This window comes from Neopsephotus bourkii, unplaced genomic scaffold, assembly GCF_033783945.1.
Source record: "Neopsephotus bourkii isolate Nb327-2 ecotype Australia unplaced genomic scaffold, CSIRO-AGI_Nbou_v1 NB_741, whole genome shotgun sequence".
In the NCBI taxonomy this organism is placed as follows: domain Eukaryota; kingdom Metazoa; phylum Chordata; class Aves; order Psittaciformes; family Psittacidae; genus Neopsephotus; species Neopsephotus bourkii.
Genome location: NW_026901239.1, coordinates 2,861,735 through 2,888,981, shown reverse-complemented (window position 1 = coordinate 2,888,981; position 27,247 = coordinate 2,861,735). Strand labels below are relative to the sequence as shown.

General features: G+C 46.4%; 1 protein-coding gene across 3 annotated transcripts; it reads left to right on the top strand.

The window, feature by feature from the left end:
• Positions 1–1,202: 1,202 nt before the first annotated feature.
• On the top strand, positions 1,203–27,247 carry CCNI (cyclin I). 3 transcript variants are annotated; one of them, XM_061354705.1, is made up of 7 exons: positions 1,217–1,538; positions 14,345–14,501; positions 20,667–20,801; positions 23,555–23,629; positions 23,790–23,930; positions 24,746–24,976; positions 25,595–27,247. In XM_061354705.1, the coding sequence occupies exons 2-7, from the start codon at positions 14,388–14,390 to the stop codon at positions 26,051–26,053; spliced, it is 1,155 nt and encodes a 384-aa protein (XP_061210689.1). In that variant the 5' UTR covers positions 1,217–1,538; positions 14,345–14,387; the 3' UTR covers positions 26,054–27,247. The 3 variants fall into 3 exon arrangements, with proteins under 3 accessions (XP_061210690.1, XP_061210689.1, XP_061210688.1); XM_061354704.1 differs by having other exon boundaries at positions 1,218–1,538; positions 20,664–20,801; XM_061354706.1 differs by lacking the exon at positions 24,746–24,976 and having other exon boundaries at positions 1,203–1,538; positions 20,664–20,801.

The following is a 27,247-nucleotide window of genomic DNA, read 5'->3' as shown; positions in this document are numbered from 1 at the left end:
ACTGGAAAGAGTTTAAAGAAAATGAGTTGCCTTTGCTCTGAACCTCTTGCTTTTATCTGTTAATTTCAACCTCTGGTGGTATAGCAAGGTTTTGCCACTCATCTTCGCAGTGCCAGGATTTTCATGCAAAGCATTCATTCTGTTCCTGGTCTTCACTGCACAGCATTATAACACACCCCCATCTCCTTCCGGGAAAGAAAAGATTTAAAAAAAAAAAAAAAAAAAAAAAAAAGAAACCTTATATTACAAAAGATTTGAACAAGTTTAGCTGTCCAGTTCTTAAGGTGAGAGGACAAAAGGAATAAATGGAGCTTTGAGAAGGCATCTCTGTTTCTCTGGTACTTGAAGTCATCTGTGTCAGTGGAACTGACAGTGTGCCCTCTGGAAAGGAGAATAAAAAAGATGGTGAATCAATCCCTCCAGCAGGCCTTTGTGCTGGGGAAAAGACTAATTAAACAAAGCAAGTAAAGGGTAAATTCCTGTTTACATCTTGTACAGTGCTAAATACGGCAACTCTAGAGGCGACAGGAAGCTGTTTCCTAGCAAACACAGGTCGGGAGATGCGGTACTGACATACAAGCAGCGAGAACTTGACCCTTCACTGCGCGTCCGCACAAAGAGTTGTCTGGAAACAAACGCCTTTGCTTTAAAGTGTTTTAAACGAAACTTTAAAGCTTTCACCTGCCTGCTGCCAGTGTCACTGAGAGGGGCTAATTTAAGCCTCTCTCGAATCGGGGGCTGCTAGAAGGGGCAGACGGGTGTCCCAAGCCCTCAACCCCCGCTAGCAGGGTAAAGGGCTTTCCAGCGCGGCAATGACAGCAGCCACCAGCCCGGCACGGCTCCACGGCTCCGCCACACTGGCGCTTGGGCCTGGGAGACACTGGAATCCCTCCGCTGGAACCCCCTCAGCACCCCTCCAGAACCGTACGGGGACCGCAACCCGCACCCTAGCCGCGCAAGCGGGTCGTAGCACAGCTTCTTGCGGTGCTACCTCCGCGTGATCCTTCCGCCGTACGGCCCGAGGGAAGAGAGTCCCCTCCGCTTTCCTCCCCTCCCCCCTCCCCGTCCGCGGGCGGCGGAGAACAGTGCATGGGGACTGGGGGGGTCCGAACGGAGCGCACCGCCATCGGGCGCCACCCTCCCGCCCAGTGGTGCTGAAGCTGGAGGCGGGGATGGGCTGAGGGTAGGCGGCCCCGCCGGCCCTTCTTTCCTTCCCCTGCTCCCCCCGGGAAGCGGCTGGCTGCGGGCTGCCTCTCGCTTCCCCCCCCTTCCCTTTTAATTTTGATTTTATTTTATTTTAACCCCCCTTTCCCTTCCCCTCCCGCGCGGCGGCGGCGGCGGCCCGCCTCTCTCTTCCTCCCCCCGTCGCCGAGGCCCTGCCATGGCGACATGAGCCCGCCGGCCGCCGCCGCCGCCGCCGCCCCGGACATGGGGCCCGCACGGTGCTGAAGCGCCGCGGAGGAGCCCTGCCGCCGTCGCCCCATCATGGGGTGCTGATGGCCGGGCCCCGCCGGGCACCCCGCCGTCGCGCAGGGGAGGTGAGCCGCGGGGCGGGAGCGAAGGGGGGGGGGCAGACTGGGGGTCCCCGTTGCGGGATCGGGCTTGTAAGGCACCGTTGTGTGTATGTGCAGCGCGCAAGTGCGTGCAAGGCGTGTGTGCGTTGCACGAGCTGTGCATTGTGTATGTGTTGCCCGCGGGTGTGCAGTGACCGTCGTGCTCTCCCCTCCCCATCAGTGTGACTCCTGGTCACCGGTAGCTCTTCCCGGCGCACGCCGTTAGTTGTTTTGTTCTCTCGTCTTCGTGCACTTGGCTCGCAGAGATTGTAAATCCCTCTCTGCCTTCCCCATCTGCCGTGGAAGAAGTTTCCGTGAAAGAAGAGTGGCGTTGTGTTCGATAAATCTATCGCCAAAGGGGAAATTAGGAATTAGAGGAACGAGGTTACCGCCGGTTGTTTCATGCGAGTAGTATAAAGCAGACTTGCAAAAAAATCCTGCTGCAAACTTGAACACAGAACAAACTGTTCCCTCATCCTCCCCTTTCCACCTTGTGAAGGAAGGAAAAAGAATCGATCCTCCGTTTTCCCACTCTTCAGGGCGCTAGAAGGCAGACTGTTTCCAGCCTGACTTTTAAAGAACTTTTCAGCACCAGCATCTGCACTCTCCCAAAACATTATTTCCATGGTGTGCTGCAAGATCCTGTACACGGAGGAGTTATTTTCATTAAATATTTAACCCAAATTTAAACCTGGGGGGTCACATGTACAGCCCAGGTTTTACAAGGTGAGGTTAGGGAGTAGTTTGTCTCTCAAAAAGCAAATCACATCATCTTTTCGTTGTGTCAAGGGTTTGGTTTTAGATCCTGCAAATGATTCAGGTTTTGTTTTAAAGTAGTTTTGCTGGGTTGGAGAGCTGGAGGACCACTCGCTCTCATTTGTGCTTGCACAGACTTTGGTGTGGGATGCGGGAAGCTGATCTTTCTGCTTTTCCCCAGCAGGAATTGAACTTTCACATCATGTGTGTATATTTATATATATATATATATATATGTACTTCTGATTATCCTTCACCCTGATTTAAGAGCTTGTGTAGAGTTTGACATGGGAGAACTGATCTTAGATGCCTCTTTCACTGCATCTGTTCTGTATTCTTACCAAGTCCTGTGCTTTGTTTACTCCAGGTCTTTATTTTAAAGTACTCTGAGATTGCCTCTGTCTTTTTGTCACTGCATGAAAACAGCCTCGCTCAATCAGGATCCTCTCTACAAAAGGTCTGGCTTGGTGGGCGCCAGCTGGGGCTGGTATCTCCCACTGTTTCACATTCAGGGTGTCATGGGGCTGCAGCCAGTGTTGATGAAAACTGCTGTTGATGGGCAGAGCAGCTTTCCCACAGGGCATTTCTGCTCCGGTCTTGCTGTCAGCATCCATTCCTGGACACACTTGAGGGCACTGACAGGCTTCAATGCAGCCCAAAGTTTGCTGGGTGCAGGCTACTTGGAGAGAGCAGCCTGAGCTTCACAGGACCCTGGTCAAAGGGATCCCATTGTGGCCCTGCCAGATTCCCAGGCCAGCTGTGTGGCACATTAAGGCAGTGCAGCCCTCCCTTCTGGGCTCTTCTGCACAGCCAGCTGGTAGAGGGCAGTTTGGGTTGCTTCAGATACTGCTTTAACTCAGTGGTCCATATCTCTACGACCTAGAGGCCTTGGGATGGCTTTGTCTGAAGGAATGGATAAGTCAGGTGTCGGGATCTGTTTTTCCAGGACAACACAGCAACCAGGGCTATCTGTCTGCCATCTTAAATTAACACTTTGATCATTTACTTCCTAAAATATGTTATTTTTCTATTTTCAGATTGTGATAATAATATTTGCAGACATTTCAGTTTAAATATACTTCCGTCTCAGTACAAGGCTGTTCGATTCTGCTACTTTTGCTTGTACCATTGCTGTAGGAGAAACTTTTCAAGCAGTAAGTGAACCCAAGTGTTCAGCTTTTTACAGCTTTGAGCATCTCCCCTCTCTCTTACGTTTTCCCTTCTCAGCTTTTCTAGGCTCACCTAATTCTTACCTTACATCATGCAGGCAACAAATGAGAACATGAGCAGCGTTCGTGTGCTGCAGCTTGCCATTCCCCAGGGCCTGTGTGGAAGGTGCTTTACTTTGCACACCTGCAGCAATGCACTGGTTAAACAGTAAGCTTGACCTCATGCTGAAGTGGCTTTTTGGAAGCGTTTACATTCATGTGTTTAATCTTTCTGTTTTTACATGACACTTTTTTTAGGGAATAAGATTTGGTGCAGCTGTCGTGGTGATGTAAATTATCTGTCTGACCTGGGTGGATGGATAAACACACAATTTACTGTTTATTTCACACTGCTCCATAGCCTGCAGCAGGAAAGCTAGACATCATATTCTGACCACCACATGGTGGTCACCCTTTGACTCTGTTGTCCAAGCAAAATGTGAGTAAAGGAGAAGACTTCTGTTTCCAGACTGAGTGAAATATGGTTGAGAGACCTGAAGGACCTCGCCTGAAAATAGGCATCCAGAGCTAACCTGTCCAGGAGCAAACTGGCTGTCTCCCTTTGCTCCTATGACTTTGTGGCACTACAGGAGGTACAAACCCAAGTAGTTGACACGAGGCTACCCTGATGAAGCAGCAGGAAACGCAGACAGATTTCCATCAAGAAGGTGGATTTCAAGGGGAATGTTGGTTCAATGAGAATAGAGATTAGTTGCTTTGATAATTCAGTATACAGCAATATCTATTTTCACATGCCAAAACCAGAAGGTGAAGTCATCGAGGTGGAAGGAAAATCTCAGGTGTCTCACATCCCAGCATGAAGCACACATGGTCTGAAATGTTCCCTTCCTGTGTGTTTGCAAACTGCAAGTATTACCAACACCAATTTATTAACCAGAATGGGTATTTGCACTTGCTGTGCAGTAAACTCATTTAAAAGCTCACTCATGAACAACATGTTACTGCAGATACTCCATTTTGCTCATCAGCCCAGACATCAAATATTTTCTTTACCAGGATGATGGGAGGTGCTGGATGAACCCATTTGCCAGAGGCAGGCTTTTGCACCTTTTTGGTGGTATTTTGCCATATGCAGCAAGATCCTGTTTCTCAGCTGGGGTGGCTCTTGACTACAGTGATCTGTCAGCCAAGAACTTGGCTCCCAAAGACTTCAACCTTTACCTTCCTAACAATTTTGACAGTAAATCTTGGGGTTTAACTGCTGCCATGCAGCTGCTGTACTAACATGACCAGCAAATGCAGCTTAGTCTCCACTTACGAAAGTACTGCAAATGTGTCCGTACTTGCACTGATAGGAGAAAAGGGTGGCTTTGCACAAGTGGAAGCAGCGGAAGGAGAACTCCAGCTGTCCCTACATGCTAACTCACATATACTGTTCTCTCTTTATCAGCCCCCTGCACCTCCCAGAGTTTCCTTCCATAGGTTTATTTTAGGCTGAGGACTGTTCTTAGGTTTTCCGGAGCAGGCTATCAAGGCTGTTACATTTATACTTGCTGGGCAGGAGAGACCAGCATTTAGGGAAGAGCCAGGACCACGTCTGTGCCATGCTGGTTTTGCAGACAATTGGAATTACCATCTTTTCCATATTGTTTCAACAAGAGGCTAATTAGTCAGTAAGCAACAGCTCCTGGAGGATAATTAAGCTTTATAAATGTGGGTTCTCTCTAGTTGATGAGAAAGAGGAGACAGTACCCTCAGAGCCTAAGAATGCTGCTCTGCAGCTACTATGCTGTACCTCATAATTGATCTGTTGTTTCAATAGCAGGTAATTCCTCATAATTGTCTCTTTTTAGTGCCTTACACTGTATCCTGATGTTAGCGGTAATCACTGATAATTTACCCTGAAGCCAGTCAGAATCTGCAAAGTGCTTGGTGAGCATTTAGGCTTTCAGATCATTCTTTTTTGTTGGTGTCAAGAGGAATCAACCCATTGTAGTAACATGTTTTTTGGATGTGGGTGTTGAACTGGGTATAAACTTGTTTGGTTTTATTGCTGTTCATTTATGTTAATGACCAACTACTGCCGAAAGACAAAGAGAACCATTGCTGAAGCCTGTTTCTGTGCCTTTGCCCATAGAGACATTGCATTTACTTGGTTTCAGGGGATTATATTACTCAGAAGGTGGTGCTTGATGATTTAGAATCCGAATGCCTGTTGGCCCTTGCATGTAGAGAGTTCATCTTTATGAGCTTGCAGGCCTTTGGCCCTGTTTTATGAAATTACTGCTCATTCATACTTTGTGATCTTTGTTTTCCTCAGAGCAACTTCCGTCTCTTTACCATCGATTTACACCAAGCCCTGTGGGTGATGGGGGAAGTGAATCATATTCTCCATGTGTTGCTTTTAGGAGATCAGCAGTGAGACATTACATAATGCCAGGTTTGGTCATTATTCCCTCCCCCCCGCCCCATTTGCTGCCTCAAGAACTGATGAGCTGCTCTGAGCAAACAGCTGAGCCCTCACAACTGTGCAAGCCTAAAGCCCTTGAGACCAGAGAGTAGTTGAGGCTGGAAGGGACCTCTGATGTCCAACCCCCTCTGCTCAAGCACAGGGGACACCCAAAACCAGTTGCCCTGTACCATGTTGTGACACCTTTTCAGTATCTCTAAGGATGGAGACTCCACAGCCATATGGTGATGATCCTTGAACAATAACCAGCATTTGAGACCCTTTTCCTTCAGGGCCTTGCCCTGCGGGACTTTTCCAAGCATATGTTTGAAGAGTCCAGAATCTGCTCACGTAAAGTTGAGGGTTGTGAGCTTGCTTCTTACCTTCCTCCTTGCCCTTGGAATCCTGAACTCCACTATCCCATAGTCACCTCAGCCAAGACAACCTTTGACTTTCACATACCCCACAAACCCCTCCTTGCAGGAGGGTATGAGGTTCACCAAAACATCTCTTTAGCTTCTCTATCAGGCAGGTGTCATCAGTGTACTCAAAAAACTTTCTGGGTTGCTTATGCTTTGCTGTGTTGTTCCTCCTACTTACATCAGGGTAATTGGAGTCCCTCATGAGGGCCAGCATCTGCAAATACGAGGCATCTTCCAGCTGACTGTAGAAGGCCTCATCCACTTGATTATCCACCCACAAGTGTCATCCTTATCTGTTTTCTCTTTAAGCCTCACCCACGTGCTCTCAGTTGGCTCAACATGAATCCACACAAATCTCCACACATTACAGCTGTTCTCTCATATCAAAGGAAGCTCCACTGTCCCCTTCGCAGCATGTCATCTTCCTAGAGCCTTTAGCCCTCCACTGCAACACTGGAAGTCATGGGAGCCATCCCACCACATGTGATTCCAACAAACCTATAGTCTTTCAGCTTCACACAGGTCTTTCACCATGTTTATGCCCTACACTGTGTTCATAAGCGTATGTGAACTTAAGAGCAGCACTCCAACACACTTCCCAGGAAGGGTTTGGGAGGATTTCCCCATAATGGTACCTCATAGGGTGGTTTAGTGTCGGGTAGCTTAAAGACACATCTGGCTCCTCTAGAAGTAGTATGGTTAGCCTGTTCTGTAGTTATAAAGCCCTAGGTGGGGCAGGGTTTTCTTTCCTTCTAAGGCCAGAAATAGCCTGCTTCCCTTCTTCTCCAAAGGTTTCACTTACCTTGATGGGATGGGGTGGACATCACCTGCTTCTCTATTGCAAAGGGAACCTGAGGCTCATCAGGCTGCTGAGTCCTAGAGAAGGTCCTGTCTTTCTCCCAGAAAAACTTCTGTGATGCTGCACACCTATTTCCTCCTGTAACTCCTTCACTTGGCACTACCGTTCTTCTAAGATAACATACCTCCTGCAGCCCAGAGGGCCATTTGTCCCAGTCTCTGAGAGAAGCCCTGGGCACTCCCTCCAGCCCATCATCCAGAGTTCTGTCAGCACCAAAACCTCTAACCCTGCAGGGGCAGCTGCTTCAGCATCTGCTGGGAAACTGCCCCATAGTATGCTACCACCGTATCTGAGACCACTTACACAGGAACAAACCCTTCTGAGTCCCAACTCAGCCCAGCCTCCTCCAAAAACTGAGTCTGATGGTACCTTGGGCCTGGCTCTTACATAAACCTCAACCAAGCACTGACTAAGGGATGCTTGACCCTCCCTAATTAGGAGGCAGCTGCATCCAGGATCAAGGGCAGCTGATCATGCTTGTTAGAAGCTGCTAGAACTCCCTCAGGCACATGGTCTTGTGGTTCCCAGTACCTTGTTCTCTTAGCTGCAGCAGCTTCCTCAAGTTTCTTGCAGGGTTCCCAGAGGTTCCTCAATGATCCTGGACCTTGTCCCCAGAAGATCCAGAAGGTCCCCAGGCAGAACCCAGAAACTGCTGCACAAACATTTATTGGTCACTTCAGGGAGCTCTGCTCACTCCTTTGCCAGCAGTGTACAGAGTTTGGTACAGGGCTCAGCCATTGCCTTCTTGTATTTCCCCATTATTTAGGTTGGAAGCAGCAAACACTCAGTCATCATTGCTTTATATCTGTCTCATGCTTCAGTTCTGAACAAGGAGGTGGCACCATCTTTTTGGCATATGACTGCAAATTGTTCCATCCAAGGGCTGCCTACCCTTGATGTGATAACCCAGCGCACACAATCAGTTCCTGACTTGCCAGCACGGTGATTTTGCACATTGAGAGCTGTGTGCAGACTACTGGCAGGGTCTGTTCCTACCAGAATGTTATCTCAGATGCCTTGGGTGATCTTAATAAACGTGAAGAGTTCACATCTTCAGGAGGCATCTTGCATGCATATCAGGAGCCAGATGATGTGTGTTGAAAGAGTATAAAATGTAGGCATTTCTTTTGCAAGTGTTCATAAAAAGGCATAGAGGGGTTTTGGTTTGCAAGGGGCTTGGTTTTGCTTAGTTTAATCCATGCAAGCAAACAGCCTCCATCAGTTAATAACTTCCCCTTTGATATTTAGGTTCAAATAAACAAGAATCTCGAAGCAGAACTCATTAAATTATACTGAGTTTCATCTCTGCATCAAACACATACATTGTGCAGCTGGAGCTGGTCTCCTAGGGCTGGATTCTGAGTTTACCTTTTTATCCACAGTTTACTTGGTATGCTGCCACATGCTGCCTCAAAGCTGGGATTGAAACAGCTCATTTGCATCACTCCTGAGCTGTGGCATGGAAAATTTAAGCCCTGCTAGGGACCAGAGGCCTTCCTGGGCAAATGCTGCTTGGATGGACTGATCTTGGCTGTTGCCAGAGACAGCAAGGAAATGCAAACCTCCTCTGGCATTTCCAGCCAGAGACAAGGGGGTAGGGCAGGCATGGGTTTGGAAACACACCAGGAGGGAAGAAGAATGGTGACATTGTCTGAAAGTTAGGAGTTCATCTTCTACCTTGTTTTTTACAAGTCCCTGCTTCGGAACATGTCATTTAAGCTTCTCTTAAATAGCAAAGCCCCGGTTTCAACCAGGAGAGGTTTGGTGAATGAAATACTGCAGAGCTTTCTAGAACTACCCTCATTTGTGGTCCCTGGGTGTAGGAGAGAGCAGGATGGGCAGCAGGCATAAATTTTCCAAAGTGGTGGTTGCTGTAAAAAAAAGAACAGCTCTGGCTTGAATGTGCAGAACCCCCCCTGAGTGACAGGTGTCAGACAGCAGCTTTATACCACTGCCATCACCAGTGGCTCTATGGCACCTTCCCTCCTATCTAAAAATGTCCTCATGTGGGCTTTTTTTTTTTTTTTTTTGTCTTTCCCTGAATTATTCCACCTGTTTTATTGATTTATTTTTTTGCAGCCCTTAGGGAATACCATGAAGCACAGAAACTGTTTTTATATTTTCTATCACATTGCTTTACCAGCCTCAGAGTGTTCATGGTGCTGTCACAAATTCCGTCTGAGCTTTGCTTTTTGAACAGAATAGAAACAAGATGATGTTGAGAAGAGTGCACTGCTGCTGGTCCAGGCCTCTCCAGGGGGCTCCTGCTGTTGAATAGACCCTGGGATTTCTCTGCTCTAAAAGAGACTCAAAACCACCTTCCTTCCCTCCCATCAAAACATCATTCTGCCTTCTTGTTTTGCAGTTGCAGACCCATGTCTTTAACCGGCAGGCTTCTTTAAAATGTTTGGAAAAATCCTTCACTTTGGAAAATGGGCACTAAAATGAGGTCAACTTTATTTGCACTCCTGGGAAAAAATCTGGTTGGAGGAGGAGAAGTGGCAAGTGTGTGATGTACATGAGCCTCTTTGAGTGATGCTGCCAAAATATCTCACAGACTTGCCTTTGTAGCAGGTTGTGGGAGTTAGCTGGGGGTGAGTCACACAGACGAGTGGCAAGGGCCCTCTTCATTCTCCAGCCTGAATAAAATTACCTCTTTCCAAGTTTAGGTCTGTGGGCTGGCTTATACACAAAGCAAACACGCTGCTTGTTAAAGGTGCAATATCACACACGTACCTGTGGCATGTTTATGTTCGATACTAATGCATTTCTCATGGGGGAATGCATTCTTGGTTTAGTGTGTATTAGTATTCATTCCACTGAAGTAAGTTTATTGCTTCAAATACATGTGCTTATTTAGATGATGCAATTTGAAATTATATTCCCAAACATCTTTTTTTTTCCAGTCATTTCACTTCGGAAATGTCATTCATATACTGCCTCACAACTCTGGCAAGTTATTTCCAGTAATAGGCTGCAGAAAGATTTAGTCTCTACAACTAAAACCAGTTGATTTTAACTCTTGCTGGTCCTCCATTTAATAGCTATCACATCAGGCTTTGCTTTGGCAGGTTGAAAAGACAGAAAGGTAGATACTGATCTCCAGTAATGAGGCACCCATGGGAGATTATACTCTCTAAACTACAGAAATATCCTCTTAAAGCTATTATGTGGTACAGACATGATGCAAAATTGTAGAAGCGGTTGATGCCTGCTGGTTTTTTTCTTCTCAGATGGAAGCAGCACCACTGTAGGTATTTCCTACATAGAAATGGCATAGATTTCCTGACTACTTTACTGATGTGGGGTGAGGAAAGAGTTAAGCAAAGAGAAAGCCCCAGCTACTAAAATTCACATCCATCCCCATTCTCCTCTTCCCCCTTCTCTGCCTACCCCCCCCACCTCCCTGCCCCCCCACCCCCAGCTTTGAAATCTTTAATCACAATTTGCACTTAGTTTCTTCTAGCAGTGCAAAATACGTTTTGATCATGTGAAATCACAGATGGTTGGCTGGAGCTCTGAGGAATTCAGTCTCCTTCCTCTCTTCCTTCTTTGCCTGCTTCCCCCACCCAGAAAAGTCTGCTTTCAGGTCATCTGTTAAGATTGTATTATTGCTTGCTAAAGCTGAAAATACTTAAAAGGTCTGCAGAAATGTGTGTGGTGGTTAAGCTGTATTGGGATTGCCCTCTTGTTCAGGATACCCACCTGGGCTTGTGCACAAAATCGGGATGGCAGGGGAAAATCAGCAACTGTTTTAGGAGCGTGTGGATAATTCCTGTAACACATCTTTTGTCAGCACAGACACTTTTTATTGTCAGTTCAAATGATTACAAAGCCAACCCCCCCCCCCCCCATTAAAAAATAGACTATTTTGCACACACCCCCCAAGCAAAAAGGCTTGGTAGCTGTCTGCTGCTATTGCAAACATGAAACTGCTTTTGAAAACTGTACCCTGCAGCATTCAACAGTGTAAAACTTCTCTAGGGAAAGTTGAAAGTACCTGTTTAAGTAAAGTTAGTTATAAGCTCCGATCAAAAAGAGAGATCTTTATGAAATGGGTTACATTTTATGGACTGAGTGGGGGTATTATTAATGAATAAGCAGGTGATGTTTAATGCCTTTCACAAGTGAAAACCTCACACCAAAGTTCTGATTGTAATTTCAAAGCAGGATCCAACGTGCAGCTTGTGACCTTGCTCAGATGTCAACAAAAAGCCAACATGTTGACTTGGCTCACTTCTCATTTACTAACTTTCCAACTATTGGACATTGCTTTTCCACTGTGCTCGAGTTTTACCATCTCTCTCCATCTGAACAGAGAGAAGAGAGTTTGGTCTCTCCACAGTCATCAGCTGACTTCCAAGTGCTGGATTTTAGGAAGCTGTTGATGTGCATTTATCTGATTAAGAGCTATGTAAATTTAGATGCAAACTGGTTTCAGCCCTCGGGGTGCTTGGTGTGATGCCTGGCATGCTTTTGGTGCTGGAAAAGTCTGCGCACCACTGTTGCTGCAAGGGAAGCTTTCAAGCACGTCATTCCCCTTCTTTTTTTCCTTATAAAGGTTATTATGCCTCAGCCCTCATTGAACCACCTCCCCAGTTCAGAAAGGAAAAGTTATTTTTCCCTCTCCTTTCCCCTTGGCAACTCAGAACAGTTGTCATCATCGCTTGCTAAAAATGTCCCTTGCAGGGCCACTGGTATGTTAGGGTGCTCCAGGGCTCTCTGCAGGGGCTACTGACCTGTCAAGTCAGTACCAGGCCAACCTAAAAAGTCACCAGGGTAAGAAAAATATCTTTTCTGGGCCCAGAGGCCTATGAAACCCATTTGTGTTGTAAATACAGTGGGAAAGTTTGTCAGTCACAACAGAAGAAAAATGTGTGTGAGGATGCTTGCTTCAGCCTGAAATTTTTCATGTGTTTTCTCCAGTGATTTGAGGGGTGGCTAATTACTCTCTCTTTCCTGCAAAACCAAGAAAGGACCATCAATATTTCATATTAATAGACGTGGTCAGGCTAAATATAGCTATTGCTTTCTTTCTGACAAGCATGGGGAGAGGAGCTCGCTGTCTCCTGGCTCTTGGAGCTCAGCTCTGCTCCCTGGCTTTGGTCTCTACTAGCTTGGTTGAGCTTTGGGTCTGGTCCTAAGATGACCAGACATGTCTTTCACATGGTATGTAGCAACTGGCAGTCTGCAGGCTCGAATAAATAATAAATAAATAAAAAATAAATCTAAAAATCACCCATGTTTTGCTGCGCACAGGTCTGGAGAAACAAACCTCTTTTCTGGGGCCCCTGAGTGGCAAGGCGTGAAGGCTATGCTCAGCTCAACCACTGTTTGCTGGATGATCCCCCCCACATGGTGGAGGGAACAGAATTATTTCACCTGCGCCTGCAATTTGAACTGCTTTTCTCCATCAGTGCAGGGGTGCAGCCCTCAGCACTGCAGTCCTCCTTTCCCAGGGCTATACACCTCCTTTGAAAGCACTGATGGATCTGGAAACGGTGGGGCATCTGGCCTTTGGGAGCCAGTCCAGCCCACAGGGAAACCTGTGTCTGGTGGGAGGATAATGAGATGCTAATTAAGCCCCTGAGTGAATGATCTTGGGCGGGGGGAAGGCTGTGAATGTGCATCAGTCCCATTTAAAGTGGTATGAATGACATGAGGATCGCCCCGAGGTTTAAAAAAGATGCAGAAATGAGTAGCCATGGTTCAGATGACTGTAATGTGCCCTCTTCCCAGGCAGAGTCCCTCTCTTGTCAAGTGAGGAACTTCTAATAGGGATTTTTCAGTCCATGGTGATACTCAATTAGCCATTTGGAGGCTGATGGGAAGTATTTTTGAGACACTGAAGAGCATTTTGGGCCGGTTCAGGAATTCTGAATCCAAGGTGTTTCCTCCAGCTGGAGAAATCTGTATATGGCCCAAATCACCTTGAGTCATTACAAGGCTGGAAACCTTGTATAGGGGTATGCCATGCCAGTATGGCCTCTCCTATGTTCATAGAGAAGCATTTGTTTTATAAAAAAATAATATAAAAGGGTTTTTTGTTCAGGACTGAGAGGCCTGGCTTTTACTTGCCACTTACAACCTGCTTGTCTCTAAGTGGGACTTGAGTGTGGTTTTGTGCCTCATGCAGGTCCTGTGTGAACTGTGCCCATTAAAAACTGCTGTAAATTGATAAATACTTGTTTTACAGTTTCCCTTAACTCTGAAAGCACTCTGAGCTTGTTCAGAGCTGCTGCTATTATTTATAATAAACTGATTGTTTTCACTGTGATTTTGGTTTATTTTCTCTGGTTCTGTCCCCTTATTTCCTGTAAATCCAGCACAAACTTTTGTATTAACAAACTGGTCTTTCTCAGATTGCCTAGTTAGCATTTGGCCCATATCCACCTGCTGTGGGTTTCACAAGAGCCCACAGAAGGAACTGAAAGTTTAAATAACTTTCCCATGGATTTACCCTTCAGGCTGAATTGTTTTGCCTAAGTGATTTGGTACTGGTATGGAATCTGTGGCCAGGGCACTGGTAGATGGTATTAGAACAATTAGAATAAAATTTCGATCAGATAGTCTTCTCCATTTGAAAGCAGGTGGTAGAATCTGTTGCTTTACAAGTTTCCTGTCATGTCAGTTACGTTCTTCAAAGGCTGTCAGGGGTTTTGTCACTTTTTCAGAAAACACATTTCCTATCTAAAATCAGAGCTGTGCCCTCAAGTTTTGTGGATCTGTCATATTTTTGGATTAGATACAAGAGGAGCCTTCTTGAACTCCCTGGTACATTTCCATTGCAGGTGAAACAGGTCTTATTGAAATCCCCTTTATATTTGTCAGACACTCCTCCCTCTTGTCAGGTATTTTTCATGAAACACCCCAATTTTTTATTGTTGTTAAAGCAGGAGAGGTCTTGCCTAATTACCTATGTAACAGAGAACCAGAAAACCTCAAAGTGGCAGGACTCTTGAGCTCACATAGGTGTTGGAGAGCTGTGGACCATTTTGGCTCAGCTTCATCTGAATTCAGTCTGGGTTTGGGTTTCCTTCGGTAGGTTTGCCAAGTTCCCAATCACGGTTCCATTTCTTGCAGCTTTAGTGCTTTTTTGTGTTCAGTGTTTCACCAGGCTGTCTTTGGTTTTGCAGGTAGCTGTATCCAGCTGGGTGGCAGGTGAATCCAAGGGTTACCATGAAGTTTTCAGGACCCCTGGAGAGCCAGAGGTTGTCTCTCCTTCTGGAGACGGCAATCTCTAGGGAAGCTCAAATGTGGAAAGCACATGTGCCGAAAATTCAGCCCAATCAGGTAATGTCTCTTTTTCACATCATTCATCTTAGTAAAGGCATGAGGCCATCCTCTGTTGTCTTCTTATATGAATAGCTGAAGCTCTTGCATGAGAAGTCACCTGCTTGAGACCTGGGAAATGAGGCTGTGAAGTAAGCGGTTACTTTTGTGTTTCAGGGACATGCCTGCCATCAGGGGTACAGAACGCATACCGTATCTTGTTCGATCTCTGCTGTTGCTTGTGAAAGCATGTACATACATTGTCTTAATTAAACTTGTTTTACAAATTGTGTGGATAATTAGCATACATCTCAAGCGGGCACCAACTGTGCAGTAGTTCTTAAAAGCAGCTTCATTTTCTTGGACTGAGTTCACTAATAACATCAAAAATCCACAGAGTTTTATTCAAAACAAAATGTGAAATATGAGGTTGGTTGTGACAGTTTCTGCTACTTGGGTGTTGGCCTGGGCAGAAATCACCACACTGATGGACTCAGAACCAGCCTTGCTGTTCTTGATACAAGCCTGTCAGCTGTTGTCAAAGCTAATCAGTGTTGTGGGTCTGTTTTCTGTCTGGAGAAAGAGAAATTGCTGTTGTACAGGAACAAATAAGTTTTTAAGGGGCTCAGTATTGGTTTTGTTAACCCACATTTAGGTTTACAAATAAGTGACCTGGTTGTCAGAGGTGTTAAGTATGTTGTGCCTGTGGCTAACTTGAGGCACGTACAATTTGAGACCCCGGTTTGTAGTAAACCAGCCTGTTATTCCATGCTGGCTTAGTGATTATAATGTAGGGAGATAGGATTACAGTATAACAAGATAGGTTAGGGACTCACAGTGTGTAACCAAACCAGAATCGTGTGCAAAGACTTCACAGAGACAAGGCTCTTGCGGTTTTGCCTTGGTGAGGTGGATTTTGGTGGCTTGGAAACCACCACCTGAGCCTTCCCAGGAATCCCTCCCTTGCCCTTTGAAGATAAGGTTCCCTGCCTGTGCCACATTCAGGTTGTCACTGCAGCAGAAGGACCCTTCCCCCTGTCTGTGGTGAAGGGCAGTTGTCCTGCTGGCAGGGACCTTGAGGGGATCTCAGTGTCATTGTGTCTGAGGTTTGCAGCACCTCGGTGGTAAACACTCAAGAGAAGTTAACAGGACTTTTGGTGGTCTGCTGAGTATGAAACCAAGGAGGCAACTGTGGCCTGCTGTGGTAAGTCAGAGGAGGATCAAGTATGGAAACAGCCTCATGGCTAAAGCTGGTGTAAAGTTTGTGCTCAACAGCAGTCTCGAGTCTGGCCTGGGGAAATACCAGATTTGTCCTTGTAGTGTTCAGTTACATCGTGGTGATGAAGGATCTCTTCTTCCCTTCCTCCCCTACGCTTAGATCGCTGAGGTGTGTGCTTTGTAGTGTTTCCTGTCTCCAAGGAGGAGACAGGAGTTTCTGCTCCTGGAATTCTCACCCCCAAAACTGTTGTCTTTGTAACCTTTTCCTTTACATTTTCCTACGTGTCAGTTCAGACATTGACTTTTATCAGCTAGAATGCGATACTGTTAAACATCTTCTAGCAGGAAATAATCATGAAATTGGATTGAAATGTGTAACGTGTGAAGGTCAGATTTAAAAGAGAACATAAACACAGCTGTATGCTCTGAGGAGATCCTGGCTCTTCATGCCGTCATGCATCTTTAGTCACGTATTTCCCTCTGTGCCTCCATTCGTGACACCCAACTTTTCCAGCTATGTTCCCCAACTTCCACAGCGCTTATTTTGGCAGTGTGGCAGTCATGGATGTTTAGTGTGGCATTATCCCATTTGGTGTGATATCCCTTATCATCTACTGCCTGCTTCTGCAAACAGCTGCAGTAGCCTAAAACCTCACTTGTATGAAACTGTTGTTTATTTTCCATGACAGTCAGGAAATCTGCATCGTTCTGTGTATCAGATCTGGCAGCCTGCAGCATGTGTAACTTTCCATTTCTTGCTACAAAGGTAGACTGACTGCAGAAAGGGTTTTAATCAAGTCATCTGCTTTGCAAATGAGAAAATGGGAGTACAACTACAAAAGTCTAATGCTCAGATTGGAGGTACCACTAACTAGTTTTTGGGAGTAAACTTTAAGTTTTGACTCTATGAGTCTAGGAGTCATTTTTGGTTTCCATGTTTGGAACAAATTCAGTTTCTAAATATGTATCAGAGTTGAAGTCTTTGAAAGGAAGAAAGAAACTCATAGTTACAGAAACAGGAAGACTACGTTTTTAGTACAAGATACAGATTCTGTTGGGAATGTTTGCCCTGATAATGTAATGTAGGTGATGTTTCTGTTAGTATTACTTTCGTCTGATAACTCCCATTTCCTACTGGCATGTATATTTCTTTTAGTTTCTCTCCTCTAAATGTAGACCACTGGCTCTTGAGTGTTCACAGTGTATCAATGCCAGATCTCACAGGGGCTTTTCAGTCTGAAATAATAGGTGGGCTGAGTCTGGAACCCTTCCAGGGCTGCTGAATGTATTTGGTCTTCATGTTTTCCTTCCATTCCCCCCCCCCCCCCCTTTGGTTATACAGTATCCAGGTGGCATTCAGAAGCCTTCATGTGACTAAGGCTTGAGAAAGCAAGCAGTAAATACTGGTCAAAGTTTGACTATTGCATGTTACCAAGTAACTTTGCAGCAGACAGGTGTGTAAACTGAGGCCTTGCTTTTATTTTGTTACAGAAACAGAGTGTTGCTTAAGTAGTCTCTCCTCCTTTGCCTGTTCTGGCTGTTTGGGTCTTCTCATTGTTCTCTGTTTCTTCTGAGAAACCAGGAGACCTCAGTTTATTTCCCGTTCTTCCACTGGAAGACCTTGTGTTGGTGTTTTAACCTTCTGGTGCCTGTCTTATCCTGTGGGCGAATCGGGGACTGACCTTACAGTTCTGTACAACCTTGTGAAGCGAATACACCCAGCTTTTCTGCTTTGCCACTCAGTCATCTGTCTTCCCGGAAGCCTCCCAGCCTGATAAAGGTCACCCCTTGGAGCCCACAGGACTAGGCAGAAACAAAAACAGGAGAGAGAGGGACAGCAGACAGTAAAGAAAAAAAAATTGCCAGGTCAGGTGTTTTTCCTAGATTAGGCAGCAATAAAATTGAATCAGGATTGAGTTCACAGGTGACATTTTTTCTGGAGTGCACTTTCTAAAAGTCTCAAGGTTGAGTCTCCTGACAACTGGTGGTGTTTGTGTACTCTGCAGGTGGAAGACAGGAAAAGAGCTGGGAAACCTCTTCTGTTGTTATTCTGTGCAGGTGCCCTACAGGACTAAGCAGGATGGAGGGGAAGGAAAGGAGCAGCAGTTGCTGGGTGTGGTTTAATTTTCCCTAGTTAAAGTTGTCATGCTAGGCTAGTGCACTCTGCCACCCCAGGGGTGAAGTTCTGCAAAGGTGGATTTGAGGTGACAAAACAAAAGAGCTGACCACAGGCAGACAGGAAGGAGGCAGACAGGAAGGTACCTCCACGACACAGGGGAATTTCTGCCTTCCAGCCCAAAGGGACTTTCTTGCTTTCAGCCACTGTGCTGTCTCGGTTTTGCTTTCAATTTTATATAACTAAAGAACAGTGACCTCACTGCTTCATTAGTTGTATTGTGCTGCCTTTCTTACTTGTGTTGCTGGGATGATGTAAGAAGCCAGATTTTATTTTGAAGCTGTACACCTAGATGTGAGTTTACTTTGCAGTTAGAGGATCATGGTGTTTGAGGGGTGGGGGTGGCCTGTTCTGTTTGTTTTGATTTTCTGTCTTGATTAGACACACTGTTGTTTTTCAGTGGTTTAGATTAAACACCATTTTTTTGTCACATGGAAGGGACAGTTGTTACCAGGGCCTGAGCGTGCCATTGCTAGTCTTTCTGTTACGGCGTTGCCATTTAAAGTTACCTCCCGAGTCTGAAACTCTGCCCATAAAGGGTGAGAAGATAGAAGGACAGATCTTGGGAGGACTGAAGGCAGCACAGTAAAACAATCTCACCCTTCCCGCCCATGCTGTTTTTAGGGGGAGTCCTAACCTTTTGCTTTGGCAGGCACAGGGTAAACAAGGTTGAGCCATGACAGACTCTGTCCGGTCTGTCATGACCATTTCTGCTGGGATTTGGCAGCAATGGAAGGGGATGAGAAAAATGCCCCCCTGCAGGCTGGTGATTTAAGAGCCAGAGGCAGGTTTTTAAAGTCAAGTTCATTCTGTGTGATGGGCTGGTTTGAGGTTGGCTTTTAGCTGGTACTGGATTCCCCCAGATACTGGATTCCCAAAATAATCCTTTAAGCTGCTTGAAACCTTTTAAAGTCCACATTGTCCAAACCTAGCTGGGGTTATCAGCCCTTTAGTTTGGCTTTGTCTCCTGTTTGAAAATGGGTGCAGTGAATAAAGCAACAAGGAACTTCATTTTAACTACCACTCCTCCTTTCTCTGCCTGGTTTTCTGTTCAGCTGCGCAGGCCTCACTTTGACCCAGGAGAAGCATGGCCAAGATTTCACACAGCATTGCCTTTTTTTCCTCCCCAGATAAACTCTCGGTTCTTGTCCCACTGTTCAGGAGATGTTCTTAGCAGAGCAGTCAATAAATCCCTTATTGCTGTGTGGTGCATTCATTATACACTCCCAGTATATGCTTAACTAGCATTTTGGGAATGAGTGTGATGTCTGCAGAGAGTGGGTGTCCTGCCCGGGGGGGGGGTGGGGTGGGGGAGGGGCTCAGATTTCACCCTTACATTGCAATAATAATTTTGGAAGGTATCATTATTTCTTGGAATAGAGAAAATTCAAACCAGATGCAGTCAGGCATTCAGAAGGGAAAACAAGGCAGGATTTTGTTCCCCACTGCCACAGAGCCCAGAATTCGGCCCAGTGCTTAAGCTCTGCTACTGTCCCCCCTCTTCATTCTCATGTGGTGGTGCTCAGTACCAGTGAGGAAGCTGAGCACAGAGTATAGACATCACACTGAGTAGCAACCAAAGGTGTGAAGCTGGTGTCCTTGTGGAGGCCTGACTGTGATGACAGTTCTGCCAACAGAATTCTGCTTGCACGTGTGTTCTTGGCTCTGGGGTAGTAGACGTGTGGCAAAGCCCATTACTGTCTCTATAAGGCCCGTACCATGGGCCTTTGGTGATGGGTGTAGCCTGAAGTTCTCATTTTACTTCAGTATTGGGTGGTTTTATTTTCTGCAGTTCTGCTTTTCCCCCCCTCCATGTTGTTCCTGGGAGGACAGCTACAGCCCAGCCCAGCAGTGATGGGTGTTTGCACAAGCCCTCACCTTGCTTTTCCATAGTAACTGCTCATTCCATTTCTTTCTCTCAAACCCATCTCAGCAGTAGCCAAAAGAGCACAGGCCCCAAGCATGGCAGAAGAAATGTGTTTGGTTTCACCACTCACTTCTGGACACATCCTTGATAATCACCCCAATTATTATCCATAGAAGTGAGACCAGACATTTGCTTGCTTGGAGGGAAGGGGTCTTCTAAAGCTGTAAATATTTCTTCAGGAATTCAGAGAGAAAGATTTTATGCCAGTATGTATGTGTGGTTGAAATTCAGCTATTGTGCAAACAGGTCAGTGGTAAGCCAAAAAGTTATAAAAAAAACCCAGCCAAACCCCAACAAACATTTTGAGGTGAAATTGTACCTGCTTTGCAAACCCAGGGCACAGTTAACTGTACTGCAGAAGATCTTTTGGAAGCTGTTTGGAAGTTTCTTCTTTTAACATACACTGAGCTTAAAATATCCCTGTAATATGAAGGAAAAATAAATCTTAGTTCCCAAAACATGAGGTTGGTCCCTCCCCTCTTGTGTTTGTCAGGAGCTGAGTACCCGCCTGTCTCCTCCAGCTCATCTGGGTTTGCTCAAGCCAGGCATGTCCGTGTATCAACGTAGTCCTAAGGAGGCTAAAAATAATAACAAGTCTCTTTGTGCTAAGCTGCAGAAACTACAAGACATCCTTCCTCTTTTCCCCAGCATACAGTGAAATTTCTGAGTGATGCAAGGAAAGTTGTCTTTTCCAGCACAAAGTGCTTGAGATGGGGGAAGTAACTGCAAGGACAAAGTGGTGATTCAGGCTGGCCAACTCCCCCACTTTCTAAAGGAGCCTTTGGAAAACTCCTGTGGAGGTAAAACATTTGGTCTTTTCTGACTTGCTGAGCCTTTGTGTAAGAATGGTTTTTCTCTTCAGCAGGATGTAGCCATTTCTCCAAAGCAGAGGGATGAGGTCATTCAGTGGCTGGCCAAGCTCAAGTACCAATTCCACCTTTATCCAGAAACGCTCGCCCTGGCCATCAGCCTTTTGGACAGGTTTTTAGCTGCAGTAAAGGTAAATATTTGCAGATACATGAACTGGAACAGATTTATACCATCCACTCTGCTATTTCTGTATTCAGTCCTTCTGGTGTGGCTATACGGAAATGCTCACTTCCCCCTCTGCCCTCACATCCTCTTCCCTTCTCACACGTGTAGGAGCTTAATTTCAGGTTGTGGAACTGGCAGCACATGCTGCCACCTGGATCTTTTGGAGAAAGATTCTTTCCATAGTAATTTTTCACCTGGTGAAAGCAGCCATTGCTTCAGTGGGAACAGGCAGTGCTTGGGGATCTGACCCAGTGCTTTTCACCTGCCAAGAGTATTTTCCCTCTTTACGTCCTTTGTTAGGCCTATTTCCTTCATGTAATGCAGCTCATTAGTTTAACTGCACATTAACCCAAGAGAAAAGCAGCACTGTTCCTCCTCAGCTCACTCAAACCTGGTTTGAATGTTGAGTTCAGCACCTTACCTATTCCTTTAAGCCATCAGAAAAAGAGGCTGCATAGAGGTTACGGCTTAGGTGAAAAGAGAATGGCCTCTACCTTAACCTAAATTGACTCATAAAGCTAAGGGAAATACCTGCAGTTAGAAACCCAGGCTCAGTGCCCTCTGACAGAGAAGTCATGGGAAGTCCCTGCCCACCTCTGAATTCCTCTGGTGTTTTTAACTGCATTTCATCTCATATGTAGCACCCTGAATTGCTGGGAGCACCTGGCAGTGATAAACTGGCTGGACGAAACAAAGAAATGCTTGAAGACAGGCCTGGGCCTAGCAAGTGTGCCAGTGCTGGGAGAGGAAATTAAAAACAACATTAAAAAACGGGGGAAGCAGATCCTGCCAGAGGGGGCTCTTTTTTGGGGGAGTCATTCACTACAGACTAATAGCTTAAGGCTGATGTCAACTCAGGAGATGTGAAGGAGAGAGATGAGCAAGCATGGGTGCAAACCATCAAAGTGATAGACTGTCACTCCTGCTGGGAATGAAGAATGTATATGGCCATTTGGGTTTAAGGCTGCTACAGCTGGTATCTGCTGCTCTCCTGTCCCTCTCAAGTCCACCATAAAAGTGGGTTAGATGTGGTGATCTGGGGCTGTTTCACATGCATGCAAGTGACTGAACAAATGGGATTGACCCAGAATCGCCAACCTCTGGTTGTCGTCAGGGTTTGGGTTGCATTACTTCTTGCCATGTTTGCTCAGGTATGTCCCGTGCCAGTCCTTAGTCTCACCTGTATTTCTCTAGTCTCATCACCAACACTGTCAGGTAAGCAGCAGAGCTTAAGAGGTCTCAGCAGCAGGTTTTCTCAGCCTGTGCACTTACATTGCAGTGTGACTTAATTTGCTGGAACACAAGATGCTGGAACACATCAACATACCCTTTAAATACTAATACTAAATACTGATGTTTTAGTTGCAAGCCATGGAAATTTTATTTTTAAGATGGTAAAGTATCTGATTTAGTGAAAGACTGAGATGGGAAATAGATTTAAACCCCTCAACATCCAATGCCCTCGAGTACAGTCTTTCTTTCAGTACTTTGCAGCAGCCAAGGAATCACAAAGAAAGTGTAAGAATATGAGCAGGGAGTCTGCTGGGTGCTTCAGGCAGCAAGCAGCAATGGAGAAAGGTATTCCGTCTGGGTGAGCATTGTTCTCCTTGCTTTCAGTGACTCCTGGATCCACAAGCAGATGCGTGCAGACACAACTGCCACCCCCAAGTGTGGATTCTTTATGTGTATTTAAGTTTAAATAACACTGGCAAGCCAAAGCTCTAGGCACAGCATGGTCCTTTTTAAGTAACTGGGGCTGAATGTAGGTAAAGATGTTCAGCTTCAACACTGTCCCGTGTTCTTCTGTTGCTTTCTGGAAACACTGTTCTGGATTCCTTGACAGCTGTTTGCATGAGTGAGTGTAACATGTAGCATCTCACCCCTCCACCACCCCATAGCTCTGCTGCATCTGCTAAAGTTTACCAAGCAGGAATAAATCATGGCAACAGGTCAGGCACCAAGTAGATGCTCACAGGAAGTGCAGGATTTTCACTTACCTTTGCTTTCAGCATCTCCTAACATGAGCAGGAGAGGAAGGATTGCCCGTAGGCTATTGGGTGCAGAGGCTATGTGGCTGGTCCGTCACAGGGACTGGCTGAACACCTCCAGCCCATGTGTCCTGCTTCCCACCTCACCCCCAGTCAAGGCCTGGGAAAGGAGGTTTTGATGCCCATGAAAAAAAAATAAAAAATCGCTCTTTCTCCTCCAAATTTCATTTGCTTTGCCTAAAACAACTCCCTGTAGAAGAGACCATCTGTCCTGATAATCCATGTGCCACAGTTTTGACAACTGCAATATGAAGTTACCCAAGTGGTGATTTTTATGGGTGTTTTATACTTCTCTAGGCAAAGAAAGAGGCTTTAATTCTCTTATCTTCTCTTACTTTCCATTCTGTGCCTGACCCCCGGCAGCACTAATAGCTGACGCTTTTATGGCAAGTGACAGTCTGGCCCTTCTGATTTTCTCCTCCTATTTCTCACTCAAAGCAAGCTTTTTCCACTCCAGCGCTGCACATCAGTGGGTGCCAGTTACCATCACAAGGCCAGCAGATTCCTGTTCCTAACGTCATGGAGCATGGATTGTTGCTGGAGGTCAGCCTGCTGATCCAGGATGCGCTGCATGGGCAGCCAGACCGTGGGGCTCAGGTTGTCCCACCAGAAGGGGTTACATGTGCTTTTCATATCATATTCATAACTTCTCTGCTGTTCTGTACTATAGGCCCGTCCGAAGTACTTGAACTGTATTGCAATCAGCTGCTTCTTTCTCGCTGCAAAGACCATTGAGGAAGATGAGGTAATTTTTCTGCTCTTACTGTCTTAGTATTGTCTGAATGCATGCTCCTCCAGTTCTGCCTTTGCTTGCACACAGTGCCTGGCACTTGCCAGGACAGGAACGAAGCATTTTGTGTGATTGAGTGGTTCTCTCGCTTCTTCCTTTGCATTGGCTTTTGCAGAGGATTCCAGTACTGAAGGTTTTGGCTCGGGATAGCTTTTGTGGTTGTTCTCCAGCTGAAATTCGCAGAATGGAGAAGATTATCCTGGATAAACTGAACTGGGATCTTCACATGGCAACACCACTGGATTTCCTTCATATTGTAAGTAAGAACAAGTAAGGGGCTATTTACATTCATTCTGGTGCTGGTCAGTGTAATGATTTGGGAGGTACCTCAACACAACCAGAACACAGATCTCGGGATGTGTTCAGAATTCTTTCATACAAGTAGTTTCTGACAGAAAAAGCCTTGCCAGAGAATTCCAGAAGAGACTTTTAACACTTTGTGTGCCATTTCCAAAGTGCAGACCTGCCATCTGACCACTTGGCCTATATTAAGGCATGTTAAGGTACATACCAGGACTCAGTTTCTGAAAACCTTGCACCTAAGTCTTAACTTCTAATAGCTTTTCTCAAAGCTAAATGCCAGGCAGCAGGAAAGCCCTAAGCCCAACATGGAGGAAGCACATATGCCTGCTGCTGAAGCACACTGCCAGAGAACCAGGTTCATGGGTGAGACAAGACAAAGGCAAGGAGCGTCCTCAGGTTCTCTGCTGAATTTCCTCCTAGCTGCTTGACTGAGAAGGAGTTTTTTCTAGGACACCTGAAATGCCAAACCTGTGTAGTCAGAGAAGGGTGGAAGGGGAGAGCCTTTTGCAGAGCCCTGGGAAGCCCTGTCTCCAGGCAGATGGGTGTGTGTGATGGCAGGTCCCAACCGGAGAGGCTGCACCGAGCTCTTGATGGGTTCAATGCATTAGTGTGTTTTCTATGGTGTGGAAATGGCCTTGAAGGTTAAGCTGGAGGATCCTTGTATGTCCAAAATGTATCGCATGTGGCTCATGAGATCTGCCCCAGCTTGGCCTGTGGGGTTGCCTGTTGGTGACACCAGCTGCCTCACATGCTTGTTTTCCCCCTCAGTTCCACGCAGTTGCGGTGTCCAACAGGCCTCAGCTACTGACCATCTTGCCCAAGCTGAGTCCCTCTCAGCATGTGGCGGCACTCACCAAGCAGCTGCTGCACTGCATGGCCTGTTACCAGCTGCTGCAGTTCAAGGGCTCTATGCTGGCGCTGGCCATTGTCAGCCTGGAGCTGGAGAAGCTGCTCCCCGACTGGCTGGCTCTCATCATCGAGCTGCTCCAGAAAGCACAGGTGAGGGGGTGCTGGCACCACACATCACAGCAGGGAGGGACCGGGGGCTGCGCCTGGCTTAGAACCCCAGGGATCCAACCATTGGGGCTTTCGGATCCCTCAAGACCATCTCTGGCTGCTTCTGTGGGGATAGCTGTGCTTCAGCCTGAAGGGCTTGTTGAGATAGTTCCACAAAGTCCTGAGCTTGACTGCATCCAGTTGGTGACAAAGGAGGAGCTGCATGCCTTGCACCAGGGAGCAAATAACACACAGGGGAAAAAATCCTACATAACTCCTCTTAGTTGATTCTAAGCATGTGTGGTGGTCCAGCAAGTACTGGAAAGAGAAAAGTTGCTGAAAATATGCAGTGAAACCTTTTAATATCCGAAAGGTTCCCCCCCCCCCCCACACTATTCTCATGAGGTTTAGGCAGGAGGGGGAGTTGATCTTACAAAGTCATCATGTTGGGGGTCTTTTTGGTCCTCTACTACTTACTTTTGCCTTCACCCACTGTATTGAGAAGTGAGGTGCTGGGGTGGGCAGTGTGCTCCAAGCCTGAGCTCTGCCCTGGCTGACAGCCTCCCCTGTCCATAGCAGTGATCCCACAGTGCTGGTTCCTTTGTTGTCTTCCCTCTCTAGATGGATAGCTCACAGCTGATCCACTGCCGGGAGCTCGTGGCACATCACCTTTCCACCCTGCAGTCTTCTCTGCTGCCCAATCCTGTATATGTCTACAGTCCCCTCCAGCATACCCTTGTGACCTGTAACAGAGGAGTGTTCCCATGCCAGCCCTCCTCTGTCCCAGGGCCAGGTTTCTCCAAGGACAACCGCAGACCAGAAGTGCCAGTCACAGGTACAGCTGCACTCTACCAGCATCTGCCAGCTCCCAGCAGCTGCAAACAAGCCTCTGCCAAGCGTAAAGTGGAAGAGATGGAAGTGGACGACTTCTATGATGGGATCAAGCGTCTCTACAATGAAGACGTTGCTCCGGAGGTAGTGGCTCTGGAAAACATGGGCTCTGTTTGTGGCGCTGATGTCTCGAGGCAGGAGGGCAACGTTTCCCCTTGTCCCCCTTTACAGCCAGTGTCTGTGATGTAGCTGGGAGCGCACACCACCTGCTCCACCACAGAAGAGTGCAGAACCTGGCCTCTTGTCTGCTCGGTGGGAGGAGAAGGGGCCATACCTTCTCAGGCTGGACTGAAGGGAGCCAAAAAAAAACCCAGAAAGAAAAATCCTAACCCTTTTCTGATTTTTTTTTCTTGTGCGGCTAATTATAGTTCCACTATTTAAGCACTTAAAAACTCAAAAAAGAATAAAAAATCTAAAAAAAGACCCAAAAACCAAACAAAAAAAGTAGAGAAAATTGTTCCTTTCTAGTGTTGTCAGTTCCACTTCCACTGTTTTTCCGCTCCTGTGTCCTGTAACCCATTCTCCACATCCCAGAGCTCCCATCACTCCTGCAGAGCTGATCTGTTTTCCCAGACAACATCTCTCTGGTCCGTTTCCATCTGCTCCTCGCTCTTTTTTGCTTGTTCCTCCTTTAATTCTCAGGTAGTCCTGTGCATGATGTCCTGTACCACCTGACCTCCACATCACCCTTCCTTTTCCTTTCTGAAGAAAAAGACCCTTCTTGTTTTGCTAGCACTTTGGTGTTTAAATGTAACTAAACTATTTTAAAACTGGATTTCAACTAAAGGTTAGTCAGGAACAAGAGAAAAACAACACGTGCAGGCTGCTCCGTACTTCAGGAATAATCCCAGGAGTGTGAAGAGCACTAGGGCAGCCAGCGACGGGGCTCTGTGCCTTGCACAGAGACTTCAGCGTTTTGCAACACAGAAAGCAGTTTATGGAATTTGCATCACTTGAACAAAAATGGTATTTTTCCCTTGTTTGCACCAAGGAACCTTGCGTTCTGTGTGGATTTTCATTCTACATCAAGCATCAGCCTTTAATTGTGCGGTGTTTTTCCCCACGTGTGTTTGTAAGCTTGGTGTGTGACCAGCCCAGCTGGGTGAGGTGCTGGGGCAGCTCTGTACACCCCAGGTTTGAAAGGCGCGTCATTACCAGCCACAAACCCAAAAGCAAAGACCCTAACCCTCAAGTTTTGTGTTCATGTAACTTCTAACCAAGAGTACAACCTTTAAAATTATGTGTTTTCAATGTTGCACCTCTGTTTCTGAGAATGACCCATCCCAATTGTAAGCTCTCTCCACAGCCCTGAGGAAGGTATTGTATCTGGAGCCTTCGTACTGATGAAAGCCTTCTGGTAGCAATAAAGAAAGTTGTCCTGGA

Excerpts from the sequence above, each read along its gene's own strand:
- CCNI (XM_061354704.1), top strand. The coding sequence starts at position 14,388 with ATGAAGTTTTCAGGACCCCTGGAGAGCCAGAGGTTGTCTCTCCTTCTG. Across the intron at positions 23,630-23,789 it reads AGACCATTGAGGAAGATGAG|AGGATTCCAGTACTGAAGGT; the intron begins GTAATTTTTCTG and ends TGGCTTTTGCAG. Across the intron at positions 23,931-24,745 it reads CACTGGATTTCCTTCATATT|TTCCACGCAGTTGCGGTGTC; the intron begins GTAAGTAAGAAC and ends TTTCCCCCTCAG.